The sequence below is a fragment of the Denticeps clupeoides genome, chromosome 7 (assembly GCF_900700375.1).
Source record: "Denticeps clupeoides chromosome 7, fDenClu1.1, whole genome shotgun sequence".
Lineage (NCBI taxonomy): Eukaryota > Metazoa > Chordata > Actinopteri > Clupeiformes > Denticipitidae > Denticeps > Denticeps clupeoides.
This window is the reverse complement of record NC_041713.1, coordinates 3,369,655-3,393,294: the sequence shown is the minus strand read 5'-3', so window position 1 is coordinate 3,393,294 and position 23,640 is coordinate 3,369,655. Positions and strand designations below refer to the sequence as shown.

At 44.7% G+C, this 23,640-nt stretch overlaps 1 protein-coding gene across 1 annotated transcript in view; it reads right to left on the bottom strand.

Moving 5' to 3' along the window:
* Nucleotides 1-182: 182 nt before the first annotated feature.
* The window catches only part of srcin1a (SRC kinase signaling inhibitor 1a), a 59,941-nt gene continuing 36,483 nt past the window's right edge, over nucleotides 183-23,640 (bottom strand). Inside the window, 15 exon segments of the mRNA XM_028986291.1 lie at nucleotides 183-5,556; nucleotides 10,364-10,504; nucleotides 11,644-12,246; nucleotides 14,302-14,448; nucleotides 14,831-14,970; nucleotides 15,224-15,485; nucleotides 15,971-16,313; nucleotides 16,396-16,543; nucleotides 16,984-17,114; nucleotides 17,838-18,013; nucleotides 19,122-19,282; nucleotides 20,275-20,295; nucleotides 20,611-20,741; nucleotides 22,808-22,897; nucleotides 23,001-23,640. Coding sequence (XP_028842124.1) covers nucleotides 5,551-5,556; nucleotides 10,364-10,504; nucleotides 11,644-12,246; nucleotides 14,302-14,448; nucleotides 14,831-14,970; nucleotides 15,224-15,485; nucleotides 15,971-16,313; nucleotides 16,396-16,543; nucleotides 16,984-17,114; nucleotides 17,838-18,013; nucleotides 19,122-19,282; nucleotides 20,275-20,295; nucleotides 20,611-20,741; nucleotides 22,808-22,897; nucleotides 23,001-23,640 — 3,140 coding nt within the window. The 3' untranslated portion in view covers nucleotides 183-5,550.

Here is a 23,640-nt window from a genome sequence, read left to right as displayed (position 1 = left end):
AACTTATCCAGTACTGTATGTAGCATAAAACCCCAGACTTCTCCCAATCAAACATACATATTATTCACTAGTCGGTGTTGTACATTTCAACAATATTACAACTGCTCAGAATGTAAATATATATTTTAGCAATTATCATCATTTCCGTCTGTAAAATGATGACCAATGGACACACAAACGCCTGATCTGTACAAGAGTTTCTCACTTTATTACACACAACCACAGCAATATGTACAAAAGGAGGCGTCTCTGCACGCACGGGAGAATTAAAGGAAAAAAGAAATAAATAAACCAACACACGTCTCACAGAGTAATCATTGCACTCACTCATATCTGCAGGCGTTTATATATTTCTAGATCATTTATATGGATGAATTCCTTTGTTTTCTTTTCACATACAGTACATCACATTTGCCTAGAGATGGTGGAGGATCACTGTATAGGAAAAAGGTTTATCTGCTCGATGGAGTCGTGGTAGGCGCACAGCCTCTGAAGTTCAGTACGGTTCTCGTCACCCAGACCCTGTCAGCACATCACACAACACAATAAAACAGGACATGCCCGTCACATGAACTACCAGATTTAAATTGTTAAATTATTATTAGATATATATATATATATATATTTTTTTTTACTCTACAGCTGTAAACCTTGACACTTGCACTTTTCTCAGCTAGCCTCTCTTTAGAAGAAAACATGTAGACATTTTTCATTTTTTCAACTGCACCGTGCGATTGCTTAAGAATATACATGCATTTCTATTATAATTTTTGTCATATATACCTTTGATGCCATCATATATATTTTTTTCTTAAATAAAACATTATTTTTGACATAACATTTTGTAGAACTTTCTAAAATTACTTGGTCTATTTACAAATTACAATTTTAGCTTAGGTTTTTTATTATTTTTTAAAATGTGATGCAGTTCTTAATATCCACACATTCATGTAAACACCTCCACAAATAATATTGTACAGAACCAAACCAAACATTTCATTTATGGTCATATTATATATGTCAACATCTGACTGTGTTTTTCCATTTTATTTTTTTGTCATTTTTGTCTTTTGGCTAAAGAGGAGAACACAGAGGAAGAAAAACTGAGCCTGTGAGCTTTTCAGTCACGTGTTTCTTCTTGTGGAGGACCAGACACCAGCGGTGTATCAGAACCTTTAGCCTCTAGTCTCTAATGGAGGGTGACATCTCACAGGTGTTCAGATGGAAATGACCGGTCTGCAAACTGCTGCAGTACCATCGTACACCACCAGAGGCCCCCAACACGGAGGCTACACACTGCTGCAGTACCATCGTACACCACCAGAGGCCCCCAACACGGAGGCTGCACACTGCTGCAGCACCATAGAACACCACCAGAGGCCCTCAAATGCCAAAAAAAAAAAAAAAAAAGTCATTTCCTAGAATTGCCATGTGGGCTCCTTCATTCATAAACACTGGCAGTCATGCTTTGCTCCAAAAAAACTGTTCTTGCTGGTGTTTGGCCCCCTAGAGCAAAATTCTGAGCAAAGCAAACCCAGCTGAGGCTGTCAGAGCTACACACTACATTACCAATGTTATTAATTGCCATGCCAAGTGTGTGCAGAAGACCTACGTCTCACAGAGGAGGCACGAACTGACAGATTTGGATGTCACATCCTCATCAGCTTGTCAGGCTGTCAAGTGCGCATTTCCAGAACTGAATCGTAATGAGACAAACCCACACAGGATACAACTTTTAAACTCATCTCATAAAAAAAGCAAAATATAAAAAATCCAACTATATTTTACATACTGTATATGACTCCACTGTACAGAAAATTAAATAGATTAACTAAATATAAAAGTTTTACTCATGAATAAATAAGATCTGTGTTGTATATATTTCTACAGAGTTAGAAAAAGAGAGAGTGCATATTTACAAAGAAGGCTCAGCAATATGGATAAAATAAATTATGGGTCAAAACATGTTTATTAGACTCTGTTTGCTTACTTCAGAGTCCAGTTCATTGGTAAGTTGTTGCCAAGTGTTTGCACTTTTGATGTTTCTTAAGTGCTTTATTGTGTCATTGTCAGAATTCTTGACCTTTTTACATAAAATGACCTTAACTATCCAGATGAGAGGTCCTAAAACGATAATATCGTTGGCTAAATATAAAAAAAACTGATTGGTGGTGGTCACAACAACCAGATAAAGGTACATTTTTTGACATAATGTTTTTTTTTTTTAGCATGCTGTGATGCCTCACTGTGTGCCACAAGAGCCCATAGCAACAGAAAGGAGACATAATGTTGCCCAGAGACCATGTTCTAGCCTTGAGATAACATACCATCCCAGGGTAATTTACAGGCAGTTCATGAATGGACTTCAAGTTTAACTGCGGAGATATATTTTGAAAAAATGGCCACCCTCCAACTATCCAACTATATGTTTATTCAGTGGACCTAGTGAACATGATGGTCATTTTTTAATTTGATAGCTTGCCCTGCCCATGTTTCTATGTTGGGTGTCATCAAGGGAACGACTGTCTTTACCTGCATTTCCATGTGATCGCACATGAAGGCACATGAATGCGTTTCACTCTGTTAATGTGGCTTCGCTATGTTGCAGAGTTATGAGTCCCCCTAGAACACGAAGACCCAGAAACCTCTGCAGAATTCCGCCACACAGAATAAAGAGGTCCACTTGTTTCTGCAGGGCTAAAACCGGCATGGTCAGCGCAGCCTGGCATCCCCAGCGAAGCGGAGCAGGATGAGTAAAGACAGGCTGGGCTCTGGGAATTATGGGCTTAAGGACGTGGACGTGTCTACTGTTGCATGAATAAGAGCTTTTCTCTCGTCTGACTGGAGTGCTGGGCCCCAACATCTTTGGACCTTTCTCTTTCAGGCCTGGTGAAAAATGTAAGTTTTTTTTTTACCCACAAAGTTTTCTGCACAACTATTGTTCAGAAACGACTGACTGCTGGAGCAGTGAACGTTGCTGTCATCTCCGTCATTATCTGTGCCGCTCTCCACCGGACAAACTGCCAGATAAGACGCTCAATCACGGAGCACAATGCAAGCACGAGCGTCTCCAGTGAGTCACAAAGAACCGCGGCTCCAACAAAGACGCCCCGTCCATCACTCACGGATCTCAGAATAGCGGAAGGGCTCACGTGGAACAAGCTGCTGCAACACCGCTGCAAATCTCGAGGAGGAACCAGACCAGAACCTAACGTGCATGCGGAGGAGGCTGACACATTACTTGCACGCCCTACTACAAACGAAAGTGACAAAACCATGGCGGCTATTTTTCACGTCTAGCTGACAGAAAATTAGTGAAAGAGGTGGGAAGGGAGTCTCCCCCTTCATGAGATCAGGACATTATTTGATTTTAGTTCAATCACTTCCCTTTTTCAATTCTACATTTTCCTCTGGCTCTCACCCTCCCTTGCCCCATACTTGTAGATTTTTGTAGACTCTGTATCTCGCAAACCAAACACCAAAGGCAAACTTTTAACATAAGACTAAAAACAAGGGACGTAGTGGGACGTGTGTGTTTAAAGGTCCCCTGACATCAAATGTTATTTTGCTTTTATTTCTGTCTTGCTGGTCCCCTTATATTGTATTTGACGTCCAAAATTCAGCCGTGGTGCAGAACTGCAGCGGCCTATAGAAGTTGAGGGGGCATTCGCGGAATTGACGTCATCAACACCGTTCACCAAACACAATGTTTGGTGCAGACAGGAAGTCGTGTAACATTTCCTTTTATGAGAACATAAGGGGACAAATTCCATATCCGACCGCTCTCTGAGCAGTGAAGGTCAAAGCACTATTTACACCTATCGGCATTTCTAGCCACTGCAGACAGGCTCGTGGGGAACTCGTATTAATGTTAAATCATCTCACAAAGAGAATTTTTCATGATAGGGGGACAATATGGACACTGTGCTTAATGGTTTAATCTTCAGAAAAAACGTTCAGTCCCTATCATAATAAGACCAGTAGAAAGTGGCGTTTGTTCCTGGTCCTCATGTAAAAACCAAGTTGCGGGGCACAATGCTTGCAAAACATAATGATAGTGAGAATAATTAAAAAATAATGCTAAAAATAAGTAATGATGAATCATTTGGACTTGTGCTTCTCTACCCAACTCCCCTGTCCTGCATTCAAAAAGCTGTCTGGGTTTGTGTCTGTGCAGATCATGATTGTCGAAGGGAGCCAATGGAGCCTCCACATGGGTCACTATGGCAACCAGGCATAGGAATGACGTTATGGAATGTTTTGGGCTTTAAGTTGTCAGATATGGTAATTTTGATTACAAACATTTTAAAACAATAGCACCATTTTTCATCTAGACGAGCTCTCGGAGAGTTTTGCCGTTCCACCATCTGTAATAACTGGTTCCGTTTAATGTTTCTGTTTGTTCACATTCTGTCAGGTGAGTATGGTTATATTCGTAAAGAGTGATAAAAATCTGAGTACACACAAAAAACTATTCACATCGTGATTATTGCAACTCTACTTGGTATAACGTCGTTCACAGTCTAGGCTTTACACTGACGGATGTTGGCATGGGGGACAGGGCCCGGGTTCCACCGCGTGACTCAGTCCAACTCGGCCAGGTGGCGGAGCGCGGAGCCCATCTGACGGCATGCAGCCGGGCAGGCAGCCATGGCAGCGCTGGGCTCAGGGGGGCAGAACCACAGATGGACCCGAGGTCTGCCTCGCTCCGGAACGTGCCGATGACACAGTGAGGAGAATGAAGTAAGTGCTACAAAAATGGAACCGAAAAGTCCACTTCCTCTGGCGTGTTTCACGCTCGTTAATGAAAAGCGGGTTTCTTCTTCATTTTCTTTGGCATGAGGGCAGTCCTCCTGCTTCCTTTCTGTTGCCAGGGGAGATGGCGTTGGGCGGGGCCTTGCTGCTGTGCCCTGTGCCCTGCAGGCCGTGATCAGAGGCTCAGAGAGGAGAGGGCGAAGGCGGATGGGGAGGGCGAGGCTGGGGTGGAGGCACTGGGGCGACGGGTGGGCGTGGCAGAGGTTCGGCGCCTCGGCTGCTCCTGCGGTACACGGCGCTGATGGTGGGCAGAGGCAGGGCCTCAGGACTCAGGCTGGCCAGCAGCGCCCTTGCCCAGTTGGGAGGGGAACTCAGCGCGAAGCACAGCGCCCCCTCCTGGCGGGGTCGCTGTGGGGCGGATTTTGATGGCAGGCGCAGGAGCGGGTCAGCGAAGCTGGCATTGCCCAGAGCCTATGGGCACCAATGTCACAGGTGGAGGAGGAAGGGAGGGTGAGAGAGGTGGAATGTGGGAATGTTCCAGAGAAAATGGGAATGTGATAGAAAATAAATCTGGAAAATGCTGGGTGTGTCATTTAATAAATGTTTCATTTATCACTCCCTCTCTCTCTCATACACACACACACACACACACACACACACTTAAGGCTGACAAATAAATAAAATAAACACACACACATACACAGAAATGCACTTTCAGGACTTTTTAGTAGTGTGAACCGGGGAAGTGGGGCAACTGAGTGATGTTCATGTTAACAAGAGAAAGGAGGGAAGGGCTCACTGCTGCTGGTCCACCGGGTCACAGGGGTCATAGGTCACAGGGTCACAAACGGGTCATCGCCAGGAGTGGTGTGGAGATAGACAGAGAGAGAGAGAGAGAGAGACATCACGGTGTTATCACAGGGCCATGGTTACCATTCATCATCATCTTTCCCTCACACTGACTCCACACACTGAATGTTCAAATAAATACACAAAAACCTCCCTTACAATTTCGGCAGCGATATTTTCCATGTTTCAGTCGACATCGCTTGGGCCAACATTGAGCAAAGAAGCAGCAAAATCCAGACCAGAGCACATATTCTGTAGATTGTTGCATTTCATTATTTAAAGGACTCTATTGAGCAGACCCGAGTCAGTAAGGCCTCCCTCGTGCAAGCGCAGCTGAACGCGTTTTATGAACGGATAGAGCATCGGCCAAGCGAGCAGTGACCGGTCGGCACACCTGTAACCGGGATGCTGAGGGTTCGACATTCCAGCTCTCTCCACGCACACATACAAGTGCCCACAAGGCTTGGGGGCAAAATGAACATGTGATCAGTTGACACATATCACCACATAACACAAAATCTGAATTTTAAGATGTGATGAAATTATAGTGTTAATTTTGGTTCAAGTTACAATATGTCCGTGGGGCTAAAGACACTGGGAAAAGGAGAATGATGGGGAAATTGGGTCAATACAAAAACTATTCCCATTTCAACATGAAAAAGCAATCAACACACATGCATACGCAGAGACCCCTCCACCCGCATCCCCTGCAGCATCCAGCTCACGAGGAGTCACATCAAAACGAGGGCCATGGGGTCAGAAGGTCGGAGGTCAGAGGTCACATACTGATATTAGTCCTCAGAAACAGGACGAAACACAAAGGGAGGATTACCTTCGTCTGTGGGGCCGACACCCACCGAGGACAAGTCTGAGTGCCAACAGACAACGACAGCAGTAATGAGTCTTAACTCAAATATCTGCTTATTATTCAAATCAATATTCCAGCAACCGCAGAGGTAAAGGGGGAAGGAGAAGAAAGGGACGTGCGCTGCCCTGGTTTCATGGCGCGCTTGTCATTCCGCTCACACGCCAGCTGCTCTGCGGCGTGTCTTTTAAAGAGAAGGGACGTCGGCCTTTTCCACGCCGGCCCATGTGCATGTTAAGGAAAACAACCCGCTGATGTGAGCTGCGGGCGGAGTGGACGGCCGATGGGGGGCAGAGCGGGTGGAGGGTGCTGAAATAATGCGATTAATGTTCCTCTCTGCGGGCGAGTGAGAGAAGTCGCTCCGTCCACACAGGGAGAGAAAAGTGGAGGAGGAGGAGATGGAGAATTTAACTGATCCTTATCATGTTTTTTCCTGTAGATGATATTCAAAACGACTCCTGCATTCCTGGAAACAAACACTAGTAGTTCACATTTCACTGCATATTATACCGTTTATGACTGTGTACGAGACAAATAAAATTTTAATATAGTACTTGTCAGATGGTTACTGGACATTTTCATGGGGGGAAGACAAAATGGGCATAATTGATATGTAGCCAACTTTACAGGATAAGAAAAAGGCCACAATTTGACACACAGCAGTGATATAAATTTGCTTATACGGAAGAATGATGCATCGCAATCCTCAAATTCTGCCATGCTGCGAAACACTTCACACTTACTACCTTCCTTGGGTCCCATCAGTTCTCTTCAAATGTTAAGTCAAAGATCAAATAGCAGAAAAAAGCCCACAATTTGACATGCGGCAGTGATATAAATTTGAAAGGTAACCACAGGGGTTCCACAAGGCTCTGTCCTTGGCCCCCTTCTGTTCTCAATATACACTCGCTCACTTGGTCACATCATCCAATCACATGGCTTCTCCTATCACTCTTATGCTGATGACACCCAGCTCTATCTGTCATTCCCACCAGAAGATGCTACTATAGCAACAAAAATTTCGGCCTGCCTCTCAGACATATCGGCATGGATGTCTGAGCGACACCTCCAACTCAACCTATCCAAAACTGAGATTCTGATCTTTCCGGGCAACAATTCTCCTCAGCAAAACCTTTCAATTCAAATTGGATCGCTATTGTTAACACCCACGGCATCTGCAAAAAGCCTTGGGGTTTGGATAGATAACAAACTGAGTTTGAACCATCATGTTGCTGCGATCTCCAGATCCTGCAGGTTCACTCTCTACAACATTCGCAAGATTCGGCCTTTTCTCTCACAACAGGCTACGCAGCTCCTTGTCCAGGCAATGGTCATCTCCAAACTCAACTACTGTAACTCTCTCCTGGCTGGAGCCTCTGCAGTCACCATAAAACCACTCCAGATGATCCAAAATATGGCAGCCCGTCTCATTTTCAATCAGCCAAAATACACCCATGTTACACCTCTTCTTACCTCCCTCCACTGGCTCCCGGTAGCTGCTCGCATTGAGTTCAAATCCTTGATGCTTGCCTACAGGGCTGTAAATGGAACTGCGCCCTCCTACATCAACACACTACTACCTAGCTACACTCCTGCACGCTCTCTCAGATCGGCAAACGAAAGGAGACTAAAAAATTCCTTCTTCACGGGGTCTCCGATTCCAATCATGTCTGTTCTCCGTTGTTGTCCCTGGCTGGTGGAACAACCTGCCCTCCTCCACACGACTAGCCGAGACTATCACCACTTTTAAGAAGAAGGTGAAAACCCTCTTATTCCAAAAATATTACAGACAAATCTAACACTTACACAAGCACATGCATACACATTGAACAAACAAATACAAAATGTATAAATACATTATAATTTTTCTTAGTCTAGCACCCAACAATCTCCGAGCATGCTCTTCAATGACAAGTCTAAGCCTTATCAGGGCTCTTAGTTTGTAGACTCGATATTCTATAGAAATCGAACGAGAATTGCTGGTGTCTTCCTATTGTAAGTCACTTTGGACAAAAGCGTCTGCTAAATAAAGTAAAGTAAAGTAAAAGTAAAGTGATTGTCACTGTGATACACTGCAGTACATCACACGGTGCACACGATGAAATGTGTCCTCTGCATTGAACCATTACACTTAGTAAGCAGTGGACAGCCATGACAGGGGACGGGGACGGTACTTTGGATTCGAACCGGCATCCTTCTGATTAAAGGGCTGCTTCCTTAACTGCTTTAAAAAAACTTTTTGAAATACATGGAGAACAGTACACACAGTAAAAATATTTTACATCACTTTCAAAAAACATTTTTGGATCATTTTGTTCAAAAACAACTTCTGTGTGTTCCATGTTAAGTCCATTTTTAACTTAATTAAGAATCTATTCAAATCCTTTTGGCAGAGTTGATCTATATCTCAATTTCACCCAAAAAGTTCACTTACGCCCAGCCCATATGATTCTCCCTTTAAATCCCTTTAAAATTCATGGCTAAGAGTACAAAATGTTAGAATGTATTTGTCTGCATCTACAAGTAAGTGATTTCAGCAACACAATGGTTGCCAGGTTGTGAACATGAGTAGAAATTAGCATTAATCTAAGCAGATTCTTTTCATTTCAATGGATATGGATTTTACCCCTGGAGCATGGCTGGTATGAGTGTCAAAATGAAGTAGTATATTGATATTGACATCAGTCGATTACATCATCGATTCTTAGTTGTTTGACTGATGAATCAATCCAGACGGCTATATGGTCACACGTGTGACACGTGATGGATGTATTTTCAAGCATGTGTGTGTTTTTTCTCACACACTTGCATCTTAATAAAACATATTGCAGAATGCATTTGTGTTATTCTGCATTTTGTCGCATGAAGCTGTCAGATATTCAAAAGCCTGCACGTTCTTTTTCTCCCATCACATCGTTACCATGGAGCTGCTTATGTTAAGTGTGAAATTAGCGCTGGAACCACAGACTCCTGGAGCTCCCGCATCGCCGCTATCTGTTTTTATCCCTGCTCAGCCCTGCGGGACGCCTTTCAATGATCGCCATCTTGGGAGCGTTTAAGAGCCACAGACTCCCCAGAGTTTTACCTTTGATGCCGAAGTCACAGTCACAGTTAAACGCACACAGAAATGGAATGATTCTTCATTATAATAACCTGTTCTACTGCAACTAAAGATGAAACTATACATAAAGTAGTGTGTGATACGCGCGAACACACACTTTCTTTTCTGAAGTTCTAGTGAACGCCACGCCCAAGGGAGTTAATTCGGCGCGGGAGAATTTGGACATTAATGGCTGTGTTTTATATTCATTTTGAAGTGACAGTAAATTTACAAGCTGCACACTGACTACGTTATATTGTAACTAAAGTGTCATATCTTCAGTGTTGTTCCAAGGAAAGATATAATCAAACATTCACAGATATGTGAGGGGTGTACAAACAGCATTGGGTACCCCTGGGTAATGCATCCAGCAACTTATAGAGCCACTAATTAACATGGACAAGGATGTAATTATCTACTTTAATGCACCACCCTAATCACTAGAAAAAAAACTCGATATTAAAAAATTTTCATTTGATGCTTCCTTAAACATGCATCAAGTCTTATTTAGCAGCAGGAGCATCCGGGGTCCACAATATATTTGTCACAAGAACAAATTTGATGTAAATGCTAAAGAAAGGCAATTTCTGCTAGACATTCTGCTCCTAATAAAACCCATGCACTTACTGGCATGATCATACCTGGCCCTGGTTCCCGAGAATGTCCTCATGCAGGCTGGACTAACGTGATTTACGCTAATGGTCTCGAACATACCTGTTCTTGGTGAGTTCCTCAAGCTGGTTTGGTTTGTTATGCCTCATTTAAGTGTACAGTTTGGGAATTTGTGGACATACCTGGCCCTGGTTCTTCAGCAGGTCTTCACAATGTTTGGCCAGTTTGCTCCTCTCACTGTTGCTCTGCTGTAGGTGTTTAAGACGTGATGCTGCAGACGAGTGCATGACCTTCCCCCCGCCAGAGGAGGCGATGTTACCACTCTACAACAGGAGAGGAGAGAACAGGAGTGAAGGAGTGCAGGCAAATGGGGGAAGTAGAAGAAGTGAAGTGAAAGATCAGGTATTACTGCCCCTCTCATATTAACATCAATTCATGCATGCAAAAAAGGCACAGGTCCAGAACTCCAGTCTTGTTCATTCTACTCGTCCTACAGGCCATAAATCACAGGTTACAACCAGACAGAGAGCAGAACCAAGGCGGGACAAAAGAGACAAGAAGATGAAGCGCAGTGGTGGAAAAGACAGTTTATTGGGGAGATAGAGTAATGATCCCGGTTTACAGTGAGGAAATGCCAGAACACCAGGGCCAATCAGCAGACAGTGTTTGCTAAGAGAGAAGAGGACAAATCAGCAGGCACGTTTAACTTATGAGGTAGAAAAGGGCCAATCAGCAGACAGCAATGGGCTCATTAAGCAGAGAGGTTTACGTCCTGAGGAAGAAAATGAACCAATAAGAACAAAGAGGTGTAGGTACTGAGGTAGAAATTGGCCAATCAGCAGACAGATTTCACTTTAGCAACTCTAACAGGTTAATCAGCAGATGGGTTTTACTTTAGCAAATATAATCAGCAAATACATCTTTCTTTTGAGCAGGCACGTTTAATTTTGAGTTTAAAAAAAAAAAAACAGGCAAAAACAAACTCAGCTGCTGATTGAGGCAACGCGTTCGATTAAACTCATACTGAATAATCCCAGGCTGCACAAAACAAATCAAAAGAATGTTAACAATGACATTCTTTCTTCATTTTTGTAAAAAGTACATAATGTACCCATGCCACCAGTTTCGTACGGTCAGCTTTTGCTCAATCTGAATTCAGTTCTTAATGTAAGTAACATGATTGAAATTTTTTAAATGATGTGGGCCTTACAAAATGGTCAAAAAGGCATAAAAACTTAAACAATGCAATGTACATGCCAATGTACACGTATCTATATGTATTCTCTAAAACAAATCTTATAAAATGGAATTTAAAATATGATGTATAGTGTACCACATACTGGCACTTGTTTAAAGTTATTTTATATGAAACTTTGGGGTCTAAATTCAGATGGAGCCGAGTCCTCGCTGCCCAAAAATACAGGAGGAGGACAGAGAGGACGGCTGGAGGGTGGGGCTGGACCTTGGGCTTTGGTGGCACTGGGGGCTTCTTCATCTCCCCGGCAGCATGTCCTGGGTTTGCTGAGGTGTCGTGGGTCTGTCCAGATGGGGACTCGGCTGAAAAGGTGAGGGGAAGAAGAGGTCCCATGCCGGGGTGGGCACCTATCTCCTGCAGGGTGTTCTCCAGCTCCCGGATGGTCTCCTCCAGACTGTCCAGTCTCTGGTAAGTCCGGCTGCGGATGTCTGCTGGAGCTTTAGGTCTGGATTCTGAACCAGCCTCCTCCTCCTCCTCCTCCTCCTCACACCACTGCTGAGCCCTGAGCTCCATTGTCCAGGCCTGTTTCATGATTCTGTCCCCAGTCTTGAAGCCTGTGGACAAGCTTGGGACAGATGCCTGAATGCCGGTATGGAGTGATAGGGATCCTCTGGTTAAGTCTGATGTCCTCGGGACTACTGGACCGGCAGCCGTGACTCCACAACTCACAGCATTTCCTGTAATGATGTCACTTCCTGCTGATCTGTGATGAACTGGTTTATGAACAGCCTCCACCGCAGCACTGGGGCTTGATTCATACGCAGTCAGCACTATGTGTGGAATCCGCAGAGTGTGTGTAGAGTACGATACCTGCAATGCCGAATCATAACAACATATGAACACACCACACCCAGTCCAAACGCCCAGTGCAGTGCGTTTATATTAAACCAAAATGTGTTTATATGGGTGGATTATTCCTGTGATTAAACTCACGGATAAATTCCCAGTCATGTGAATAGTCATGTGACCTTAAACTGCAAGCCCCAAACTGATCAGTTTGTATCTAATGTGAAGAAATTTCCTTGATGCATTCGTTTAGAAGAACATAAGGCCATTGTAACCTTGACCTTTCAACTCATATTTGAGTTCCAGTAGAGTTTATATTGAATTACAAGAAATTCCCTTGAGATATTCATAAGAAAAGAATGGATGTAACATGGACAAATGGCGTAAAATAGGGGGCGGGGCATGGCTTCATTAGCATTCTTCTGTCTGTTACATCACCAGGGGCGGCACTATCTGGATAAGTTACCAGCTAGAATGGTTTTGGTGTCTGGAGAGGGCTGGGTGGCAATTCATTATGTGCTTCCTGTTTCACACTCGACTTTAAACAGCGGTGGAAACCACTGCGAGGGCTGCTGAGAAGCATCTGCTTCTGCCAACTGGCAGCTGGCCGGCAGCCTGACACCGGTCCACAAGAGCTCCATTATATGGGAGAGTGAGGGAGCACGCCGTGAATCACCGGGATCTCCAGTCACAACTGACACAAGCATTTAACGCTATGGAAGCCTTTACCCGTCAGAAGCAACTCTAACGCCACCTGCTGCATACTGAATACTGTGCAAAGTAGCTGTGAGGTCTACTCAAGTCCTCTGTCCACGTCCTCCAGTATCTGGCACCAAGACGTCATCTGGTACAAGTCTTATAAGCTGAGAGGGGTGTTGAAAGGAATCTCATAATCGATGCATCGCGATGCAGAGGTGGACGATTCAGTGCAGTGCAGAACATAATAGATTACATTGTAATAACGTTGCTTGGTGGTTTTCTGGCAGCGGTGTAAAAACAGTGCCAGTGCCTCTATGGGTAGGAGTTCAGCCTCGTCCACACAGACGTTTGAAAAAAAAAAAAAAAAAAAAAAAAAAAAAAAAAAACGCCCTCTGAGCGTTTTTGGTGCTCATTGTAGATCCGCTTGATTGGCGTTTCACTGGTGTTCGCTTGAGACCAGTGAAGGTTCACACCTCCACTTCCCCTCCAGAACACTGAACAAAGCATCGCACTGCCTCCGTCAGCTCGTCATCTTCTCAGACACACAGACACGTTCAGGCCTCATTACCTTACTTTTAACCGTGAGCTGCAGTTCAAGGCTGGTTGGTCCACAGCGTGTGGAGGGCGTGGTCATGCCCCGGGCAACACAGCCCCTGCTGGTCGACCCTAACACCCGGTCAGCCAGAAGAACGCAGTCTGTCCGCAGATGAGACCTAACAAGCCCTCCACAGCTGCTCCCTGAGTCCACTTGTGGGCCAGTGTAGCCACAACAGTGTACATAATTCAGCACATTTATCTCATTTACACTGAATCATCTCAGTCAAGGAAGAAACTCTTCATTTTTAATTCGTCTCTCTTCTCCTTCACTTCTTCTTTATATTTAAAGAGATTTTAGGAGATGTTTTCTGCAGAAATAAACAAGAAGTTTCTGCTTGCTAGCTATCTGTATGTTGGAGAGGAAGAACTGACTACTCACCCAACCCTTTTTATTGGTTTGTAAGTATTGCTGAAAGACAGCTCTCCAGCTCTCCAAGGGATGGTAGTAGCCTAGTGCCTATGAACCAGAAGACTACAGAGTCACAGGTTCAAATCCCACTTACTACCATTGTGTCCCTGAGCAAGACACTTAACCCTAAGTTGCTCCAGGGGGACTGTCCCTGTCACTACTGATTGTAAGTCGCTCTGGATAAGGGCGTCTGATAAATGCCATAAATGTAAATGTTTCTGGATCATTAAAACCCCCTCCTGTCACCCCCACCTAATACGCTTTGACCACGCCCAGTTAACATGCCACCAGTGCTTTGATTCAAGCATTCTTATTGGTCAACTGGTGATCATCAGAAATGTGTAATCAGGTCCATGTCCTGGCTGTGTATGTACCTCCAGCTCTGCCGGATGCTCGCTGTCTCCTCCCTCCTTGTCTCCAGCCATGGTTGGCGGGGTGGAGGCAGGCCGCTGGGCTTCCGACACACTCCTCCTCAGCTTCACATGGGGCTTCTGGGAGTCTGTCTCCTCCGACTCTGACTTCTGCGCACACAGTTGCATTTACACTTACAGCATTTATCAGACGCCACTGTCCACAGCTTACACATAGACTTACACATAAGTAGTGACAGGGACAGTCCCCTTGGAGACACTCAGGGTTAAGTGTCCTGCTCAGGGACACAATGGTAGTAAGTGGGGTTTGAAGCTAGGACTTTGTGCTGTTCTGGTTTATAGGTGGGTGTGTTACCCACTGTGCTACTACCACTAACACCTAACCAAATACACACAAACTATGTGTGTTTGTTCTTGTATAATTTCCTCGGGTTTACACAGCTTTTTGTAACACACACCTATACATATATATATATATATATATACATACACACACACACACACACACATGTATATACAGTTTCTTACACACCTTCATGCTCTTGCCAGGCACTAGGGTCTCTCCGCTGCGTGTGGTCAGCCCAGGGGATGATGGGAAACTGCGTCGGGGCGGAGGAGGCGGGGGCGACTTTGAAGGCTTCTCTGTGCGGTACCTCGCCACAGTCAGTTCGTCTGAGGGAGACCCATGACAACCATGTGACAAGTGTCACCTTAAACGCAGCTAAGACCAAAAGACAAGCTGTCTTCACTCATGCTCCATCGAAGAGATTAGTTAAAGGGATCACTTTTAGTGAGCAGTGGGCTGCCATGAAAGGCGCCCAGGGAGCAGGGCGTGGGGACGATTCAAGATTTGGACCTTTCACAACCTTCCCTTAGCCGCTAGGCCTCCATGGCAGATTAAGGCGGGGTGATGCGCGGAACTGACCTGACCCGCGTCTTGAGGAGCTTTCTTTGCTGGAGCTCTTGTGTGCGACGTGTTGGGGTTTGGCCGAGCGGGTCTCAGGGGCGGGGCTGCTCGGGGTGCCCTGGGTGGAGCCACCGACGGGCTTCATCTGCTTGGCGGCGAAGTCCAGGTCTGGAATGGCCTTCATGAGTTCGGCCTGCGTCTTCTCCAGAAGCCGGTTGATGTCCTGAGCGCTGTACTGGGTCAGACTGGCCCGTTTCTCCTCCCAGTCCCGCTCTGCGGCCTGAGCGAGCAATTACAACACGATTAGACAATTATTACACCTGGCAATTTGTTTTAATTATTTAATGAGCTAAAATAAAAGGAACAACTGCATTTTGTTTGCTTGTTGCGCTTGACAGTGGGCGTGTCTTTTATGCAGACATTACGGCCTGAGCCTCTTTCCCACACTGTACTATCTGTAATAGATTTAAATAGTATAGAAAACTATAATCGTGACTGACAGCCCTACATTTAAACTGATATGTATAATTCATGCATTTTACTCATGCATATTAAAGAACATTGTTTTTTATGTGTCAAGGATAAAAAAAATATGAATGCTTTTTTGGTAAAAGGATGCTCCAGATACTTTTTTATGCAGTTTTGTTATTTTCAGACATGCATATTTTCAGATCTGAAGTAGGATTAGTCTGTTCATAGTTTTCAACATGCATGGTGTTTTACAGTGTTTTTTATGTTTTAGGAACCAGGAGGAAGGATCTTTACCAGCCGGACCTCCACAGACAGACTCTTGTCCCCCACTCCTCGAACCCCCAGCTCCTCCAGTGCTCTGCTCTTCAGGCTGCTGCCCGTATTTGCGTCCGGCTCACGTTGCCCTGACGACAAGCTATTCCCGTGGCTGTGGGTGTGTGCCGAGCCCAAATGGGGGCTCCAATTAGACAAACTGTTAACCCCGCCTCCGAGATCATGTATGTGTAGCGGCGGACTCGTGGGCGTGTCGAATTCGCTGCTCTTCTTGCAGTCATCGCCGCCGGTGACGGCAGAGCTCAGTTTGGGGGAGGGGCTAGAAATGCTGTCCTGGTTCCTCCAGATTCCCTCCTGGGTTTGCCTATAGGGAAAAACACATGGCTACTAGTGCGTCTGTAGGTATGTGTGTGTGTGTGTGTGTGTGTGTGTGTGTGTGCGCGTACCTGCGGAGCAAGCTCAGCGTGTCCGTGATGCTTTTGCAGCGCTTCAGCAGGGCATCCAGTCTGTGTGGTTCCTCCTTCAGGAACTTCACCGCCTCCACCTCCACCCTCAGCACCACCCGCATCTTACTCTGCAGCGTCGGGAACTGACCTACGACGAGGGTGGGGGTTATTACCAAACTCACCCGCACACGAGGGTGGGGTTCATTCAGAAAAGGGCAGGGCTAATAGAGGGCTGACCTACAGACTAGCATTGCGCTATAGACGAAGGCGTGGTTCATACCAAACTGACCTTTAGATGAGGACACGGTTAGCAGGAGAGCCCAGAGGGACATTTTATATCATGAAGAAGATTAGTAAAACCACCCTGTGCCGTGGTAAGGCGCCTCAGTCATCACCCCACTGAACCCGAATACGCGGCATTTATCCAGTTGATAAAACATGGAAATCTACAGAGAGTTCTTCAGGGGAATGAGAAGGATGTCAGTGTGTCTGGGTTTGCGTGTGTGTTTGTGTGAGTAAAGAACGGAGAAGCTTCACAGTAACACCCTCGCTACACACGACCAATTTTCCCAGGGTGCATCAGCTCACCCTTGAGCTCAGTCAGCGTCTCCCCCAACCTCCTCAGCAGCGAGGCCTTCTCCTCCAGCTCCTGCACCGGCACCAGCTTGTGGTTGACGGACGACTCTTTCTGGATCTCCTCCACGCACTTCTCCAGGTCGCTGCAAGTTCACAAAATGGCCGTGAATGCCATAAAGCATCATGGGAATAAAACAGTGGTCTGTTTGCTGAAATGTGTTACTATTAGCACTAGAGGTCACTGGTCTCGCAATTCGATTACGATAATCAATACCCTGATTATTGATGCATCACGATGCATCCAATACATTTTTCTACATGACTTCACATTATGTTTTCAAATATGTCAGTGAGATGAGAGTTAAGGCCTCGTTCACACACGTCAAATTAACGCTGCATGCAACGTTTTCTCGCTGTCAACTTCTGTCGGATAAAAGCAGAGGACACATTTTGTTGCGCCACCGTGTGCTGTGCTGCAGTGTTTCACAATGACAATCACTTTCATTTTAAAAAACACACGTATGGTGTTCAGATGCCGTTCATGTTGAACATCCGTGTGGACAAGGCTGATCTCCATCCTGGAGCAACATGATTATGACATTATCGATTATCTTCTGCACTGCATCAGTGAAGAATCCTGTACGTCTACACACAATGCATCAATTATACGATTCATTTCAACAACCCTAATTATCACTGTGAGCTACAGGTTTTGGTGTATATTTCAATTTTATAAATGCAGATATGGTAAAAGGATTCCCTGTCACTGTAGAAGGACAAACGTCTTGTTTTTTGACTCTTCAGGCTGTAAACACACTTCATATGAATCCCAGGAGCAAAATCATCTGACACTGTCTGTAACTTACTGGAGCTGCTGGATGATGAGCTCCTCCTCATTCAGGTACTTCAGTCTCTCCTCCTCCACTAGGAGACGCTGCCTCTGAAGAGGGTCTTCCTGTTTCCGCAGGGCGTCACACACTCTGACTGTGATCTCGTTCTCCGTCCTCTTCAGCATGGAGCGAAGGGAGTCCTGGTTCTGCAGCTGAAAAGCACACGCACCCCAATTCCGTCTTGCCGATCTGCCTAATACTGAGTAAACCCATCGTGCCACAACCATACCCCGGACATGTCAAGGTCTAGATGGTTTCCATAAAGGCATGCACTTGGTCAGTGACCATGTTGGGAGTTGGTACGTGTCAAAGTAACATCCACATGATGTCCCAGCAGAACATCACAGCAACGATGTCCTCCACAGGGACCACGCAACCCGACCTGGAGCAACTCAGGTTTAAGTGTTTTGTGTAATGTTATGGATAATCAGTGTGTATATATGTATATGATATAAAGGAGAAATTCTACATTGATAAACTTTAGTGTTTAAATAAATTTGAATTTATAGAATGTATAAAAATTAAAGATCAATTAAATATTTATATGCCTGGAAAAGTGGAGTTGTCCTACATTCACAGACTAGAAGGTTCTTGACAAGTTATTGTAAAGATGCAGAACTGATGCATCAACACAGACATGTCTTTATAACGCTGCACTATTCGTGAATATAGCATATTATTTCATAGGTCTGGTTATCTCCATGGTAAGGTCAAAAGGCAAAGATTGGGCCTCGGCATTCTGTGAGAGGACTAATCTGGCCCGTTCTGCTCTCCACTTCTCCCTCTTTGTGTTCTAATTTAATTCTCACTGCTCTGATGAATTGCTGGGCATAATGTAGGCTGGATGATAACTGGGCTCCATTCAGCCACTTCTCATTTCAACCTTCGCATCGGTCACATGCGGCATAACGTCATTACACTCCAGAGCTGTACTGAGAATATTCTAGCAGGAGGTCTGCGGGTGCAGGACTGAAGATGCCGTCTCACAACAAGATGTGACGACATCATGAGCAAACACGCTTACGAACTGTTCCTCCTCATTAAAGCCACTTCAGTTATTAATGGACTTTTAATGCGACTGCCAAATGTGCAATACATTTTTAATAAGTTCTCTTTTAACTTACATGAATTATTACAATGCGTCAAGTGCTCAATTAATAACCAGTTTAAACTGGTCTATTATTAATTATATTAGCAGAGCGTTATTTAAAACAATGTGGAATTTCTTATTCATCGATATTATTCGAACAGTCAGGGTACCTGCATCTTGCGCAGCTGGTTCAGCTGCTTGCGCAGGTCGGTGGCGTTCTGCTGCAGGTCATGCAGGTGCAGCTGCATCTGTAGTCTGGTTACCGTGGTAGCCTGGTTCACACCTGAGGGGGGCGGCGGCATCAGGGCCAGAGGAGCCGACGGCGTCAGAGCTGCAAATTAGGGGTCAAAGGGCAAAGCTCAGATATTTGTGATCCATCAGCCGGCGTACACTGTGAGCGGAAGCAAGAGAGCAAAGCACAGAGATCGTCGGCTTCCCGGACTTCCATCACCTATGGAGGTTCTAGATGACTTTACCTTAATGTTCTGATTCGGAGAAAAGCTCAAGTGGAGTGGATATACTTTTTTGCTACAGCTGCTTCTGTTACCCTTCCAGATGGACAAAAGGGCAGTTTTTTTTATTTAAAAAGCCTATTTTCAACTGTGTGCATATTTTAAGTATCCTACTAGTGGTCAAACGTGGAACTGAAGGTTTTGGCAGAAAAATGGAAAATTTTGTTACAAAATGAAAGTCTGTACAAATTATTGCCATCAGAAAAAATTGAGTCCAGTGTTACCAGAATTGAAGGTAAATTCTATGAACAGCTAGTCAATATGCCATATTCGACAACTTGACAAACTAACTAACAATACACGTGAAAAAAAGCACCATAAGGCTTGAACATAGAGCAAAATCGGTTAGTAACCGGGTCTCCATGCCAAAATGAGTGGACGGGATTAGTGGGTATGGGGCAGGGCTGCGGTCTCTGAGTGAGTGGAGGACAGGGGTGGACACGCTGGGGCGAGCAGGGGGCATTAGTATGCAGCAGAGAGAGACAGATAGGGAACACGTCCTGGAAATGCTATTTGAGGAGAAGAGCTCTATCTCTCTTTTTAACACACACACACACACACACACACACACACATATACATATAGAGAGAGAGAGAAAGAGAGAAGAGAGAGAGAGAGAGAGAGAGAGAGAGAGAGAGATAAGCACACACTCGGTGAGTACAGCTGAGTGAATGTCAGGAAAAGAGATCTACTCAACCATGGTAGAATTAAAGTAGACATAACCTATTCTCCTTCACACTCTGGGACTAAAAACACACAAAAACACACAGGAGTGGTAGACATGTACATCCAGCCCAGGAGAGAGTGCTACCTGCTTTTTTCCGTCTGCCAGCTGCAATGCAGAAGCAGTCGGCTCATCACAAAAACATCCAGGAAAATCAGATGGATAAATCAGTTAGCACACATTTAAATACCGCTTAACACTCACAGTGCATTTAAACTGTATTATCGCACAACCTTAAAATATTTAATTCATTTTGAAGATTAAAGCTTTTGAAGATTTCACAAGGCAAGATAGATAGATAGACAGATACATAGATAGATAGACTGATAAAGCCCATCAGAGTCAGCAGGGCAGTGTGCAGCTCCTGGGTAAAAGTTAGGTATTAGGAGTGTGTTCCCGTTAACACACATGGCAGTGACTCACTTCCTGTGGCGGAGCCATCGCTGGTGGATTCGGTCTTCTCGCTGGAAGAGAAAGGGAAGGGCCGTGAGAAGTCCGCCCCCTGGTGGTCTGGAGGGCAGCCCGCCATCATGCAGAGACGCAGCAGGCCGCATCTGAGGATCATACAGCCGTAGTACTAACCACAGTTATAATAGTTTTGGATTTTTCATTAGTTTTAGTTTTTATTTCGTTTAGATTTTTTTTTTTCAAATTCAGTTAGTTTAAATTAGTTTTTAGAGGCAGATTTACTAGTTTTTATTAGTTTTGATATTTTGAAATTGCTTAGTTTTAGTTTAGTTTTTATTAGTTACAGTGTTAGTTTTAGTTTTTTTTTTTGTAAATTAGGATATTTGTCAGGTGCATGAATCAAAATCACCAGAATAGCCTTATCCATCTTAGCTCAGATAAGGTTATTGACTCTTGCAGCTCCGGGTGTTTTGAATTTTGGTTCGAGTGAAGTGGTGAACTTTTTGAAGGTAATCGAGTCACACAGTCGTGTAGACATTCCAGTCTTAATAAACATATTTACCAATGCTTCTTCTCATTTGTGGTGTTCCTGCGTATTTACTAGCCAGCAGCTACTTGGTCCATTATGGATGCTGTAGTATCACGTTCCTTTCCCATGTTACCTGGCCTGGCTACCGCTTCTCTTTAGGGGGAGGGCAGGCGAGAGGCTAGCTTGTTCAGGTACTCTTGGTTCGCCTTTTTGCCTGAGCTTTTCAAATGGACTTTCAGATTCGTGGGGTTTTTCCCCTTGAGAAGTATTCCACATATTGTATCACCTGCTTCTACAACAAGGCACTTACTTTTATTTTTGCCACTGTCATAATCAAAGAAATCCCAAATAGGACTTTCTTCTGCTTTCTTCCGACTTTTCGCTGCAGCCATCACGCTAGCCGGCGACTATGGACACGTGACGTCACAGACCACGTGTTACCATAATGGTCAAAAACCTGGCTTAAAACTGGCAGCTTGAAGTAAATAGATTTTAATTCAACCCAAAAGGCTTATTACGAAGACGAAAACGAAGGACGTTTTTGCTATAATAATAGTTCGTTTAAGTTCGTTTTGTATACACACAAAACAGTTTCAGTTAGTTTTCGTTTTTTTTTTTAACTCTTTATTTCAGCTAACGAAAATGCTTTTTCAATTCTAGTTTTAGTTTTATCGTTCGTTTTCGTTAACTATAATAACCTTGGTACTAACACGGTACTCGCACCACCTCTGAATACAGCGTACAGCTAACTGTATTTATTCATTTTAAATATCTAACACGTGTAGTTGTTTTGGGCGGCCTGTCGAAATTATAGTTCTATTCTAGTCTTCGCGTCAATTTTAGTTTTTATTAGTCTTAGTCACATCCAGACTCATTTTAGTCTAGTCAAGTTTCTGTCGACTAAACGTTTGAGCATTTTAGTCTTATTTAAGTCAAAATTATCCATGACTAATTTAGTCTAGTCTTATTCAACAAAAACTGATGACATTTTAGTCTAGTTTTTTTTTTTTTTAAGTAATTTTATTTAACCCAGTCAAGTACTTCCTAGAACAAACAAAATTTTCTTGTAGCCAAACCCATTTCACAATTAAAACATGGTTATCTTATTATCATGTTATTGTTATCTTATAGACCCAAGTATACTCTTACTGTTCCAGTGGCCGCATTTCTCCTGATGTTTTTCGACCACACATTCTCTTTTCTTCTTCTTATTATGTGTTTTCAACATTTACTCTACTTTTTATTCGTCAACAATATTACATTATATAAATTGTTGTAGTTTTCATCACATGACCAGCATTTTCGTTGCATCTTGCCTCGAAACAAAAAGTACTATTTGTTAATATTTGAATGAATAGATTAGAATAGTTATTTTTAAACTCTTCCTGAAGAACATTTAAAAAATAAAGGTAAAAAATAAATTATTGAAGAATTGTGATGCCATTGAAGTAAGATAATAGTTAAATAGCATTTAAATGCATGCATAAAAAATATGAGAAGGTTAGACTGAGAGATAGGACAGATTAGTAGATATTAATGGTAAACAAGGCTGGGAAGACATGAGATTAGATGTTTTATGTGGGAGGATTGAATGTAGACTTTAAGGCTTGTTAGAAGAGATTGGTATGTTTCAGATCGGTTTAAGGAGCTAGATTAGTGTTAGGATGGGGTTGTTCCTCTTACGTGCTGTCGCTGTCTGGCGCTCGGGTCAGAACACTCTGAACCAGACCGGTCAGGCTGGCAATCTGTTTCTCCATGGCCTCCATACGGTCCCTGTGGAGCACACACACCGTTAATTGCAGAGCTAGTCATTAGTTTCAGTGAACACGAATCAACGTTCCGTTTCGTGCCTCCACACATGCTTAGGGCCACTCACCGCGTCTCTGTCTCCGCGCCAGGCAGCGGGGAGCCCCTGCTCCCATCCACGCTCCCCTGCAGGGCGAGGGGCTCTGAGCTGGATCCGGGTCGGGACTTGGGGCTGTCCATGAACACAGACGAGGAGGCGGAGTCCTTGCGGAAAGTCTGCCGCACGGGAGAGGCCCGGCTCGGCGGGCCGGAGAAGGAGTCCCGGTCGCGCAGCTGAACGTCGCTGCTCAGCTTCTGTGGCGAGGACGGGGGCAGGCGGAAGCCCATGCCCAGCGTGGAGGCGCGTTCGTAGGTGTCGGCGTAGAGCGGCCCGGCACCAGGCTTGTACAGCGTATCGTCCAGGTCCCCCTGGAGAGCCGCTGCGGAGTATGTGCTGAGTGAGCGCACAGAACCGCGGCGGTACAAACTCCCGCCCCCTCCACCTGACGGGGGGAAGCCAAAGGGGTCGAGGGCGGCCAGAGACTGAGTCGAGGCGATGCTGAGGCGACCCTCGTGCACCAGGCTGTAAGGATCGGCATAGAGGCCTTCACTCTTCAGCAGCATCATGCCCTTCCCCGCCACCTCCTCATCTGGCTTGACGTCCCGCCGTTCCAGGATGGCACTTGGGGACGGCGACAGGCCCTGGGCGGCTGCGGCGGCCGCCGAGGGCC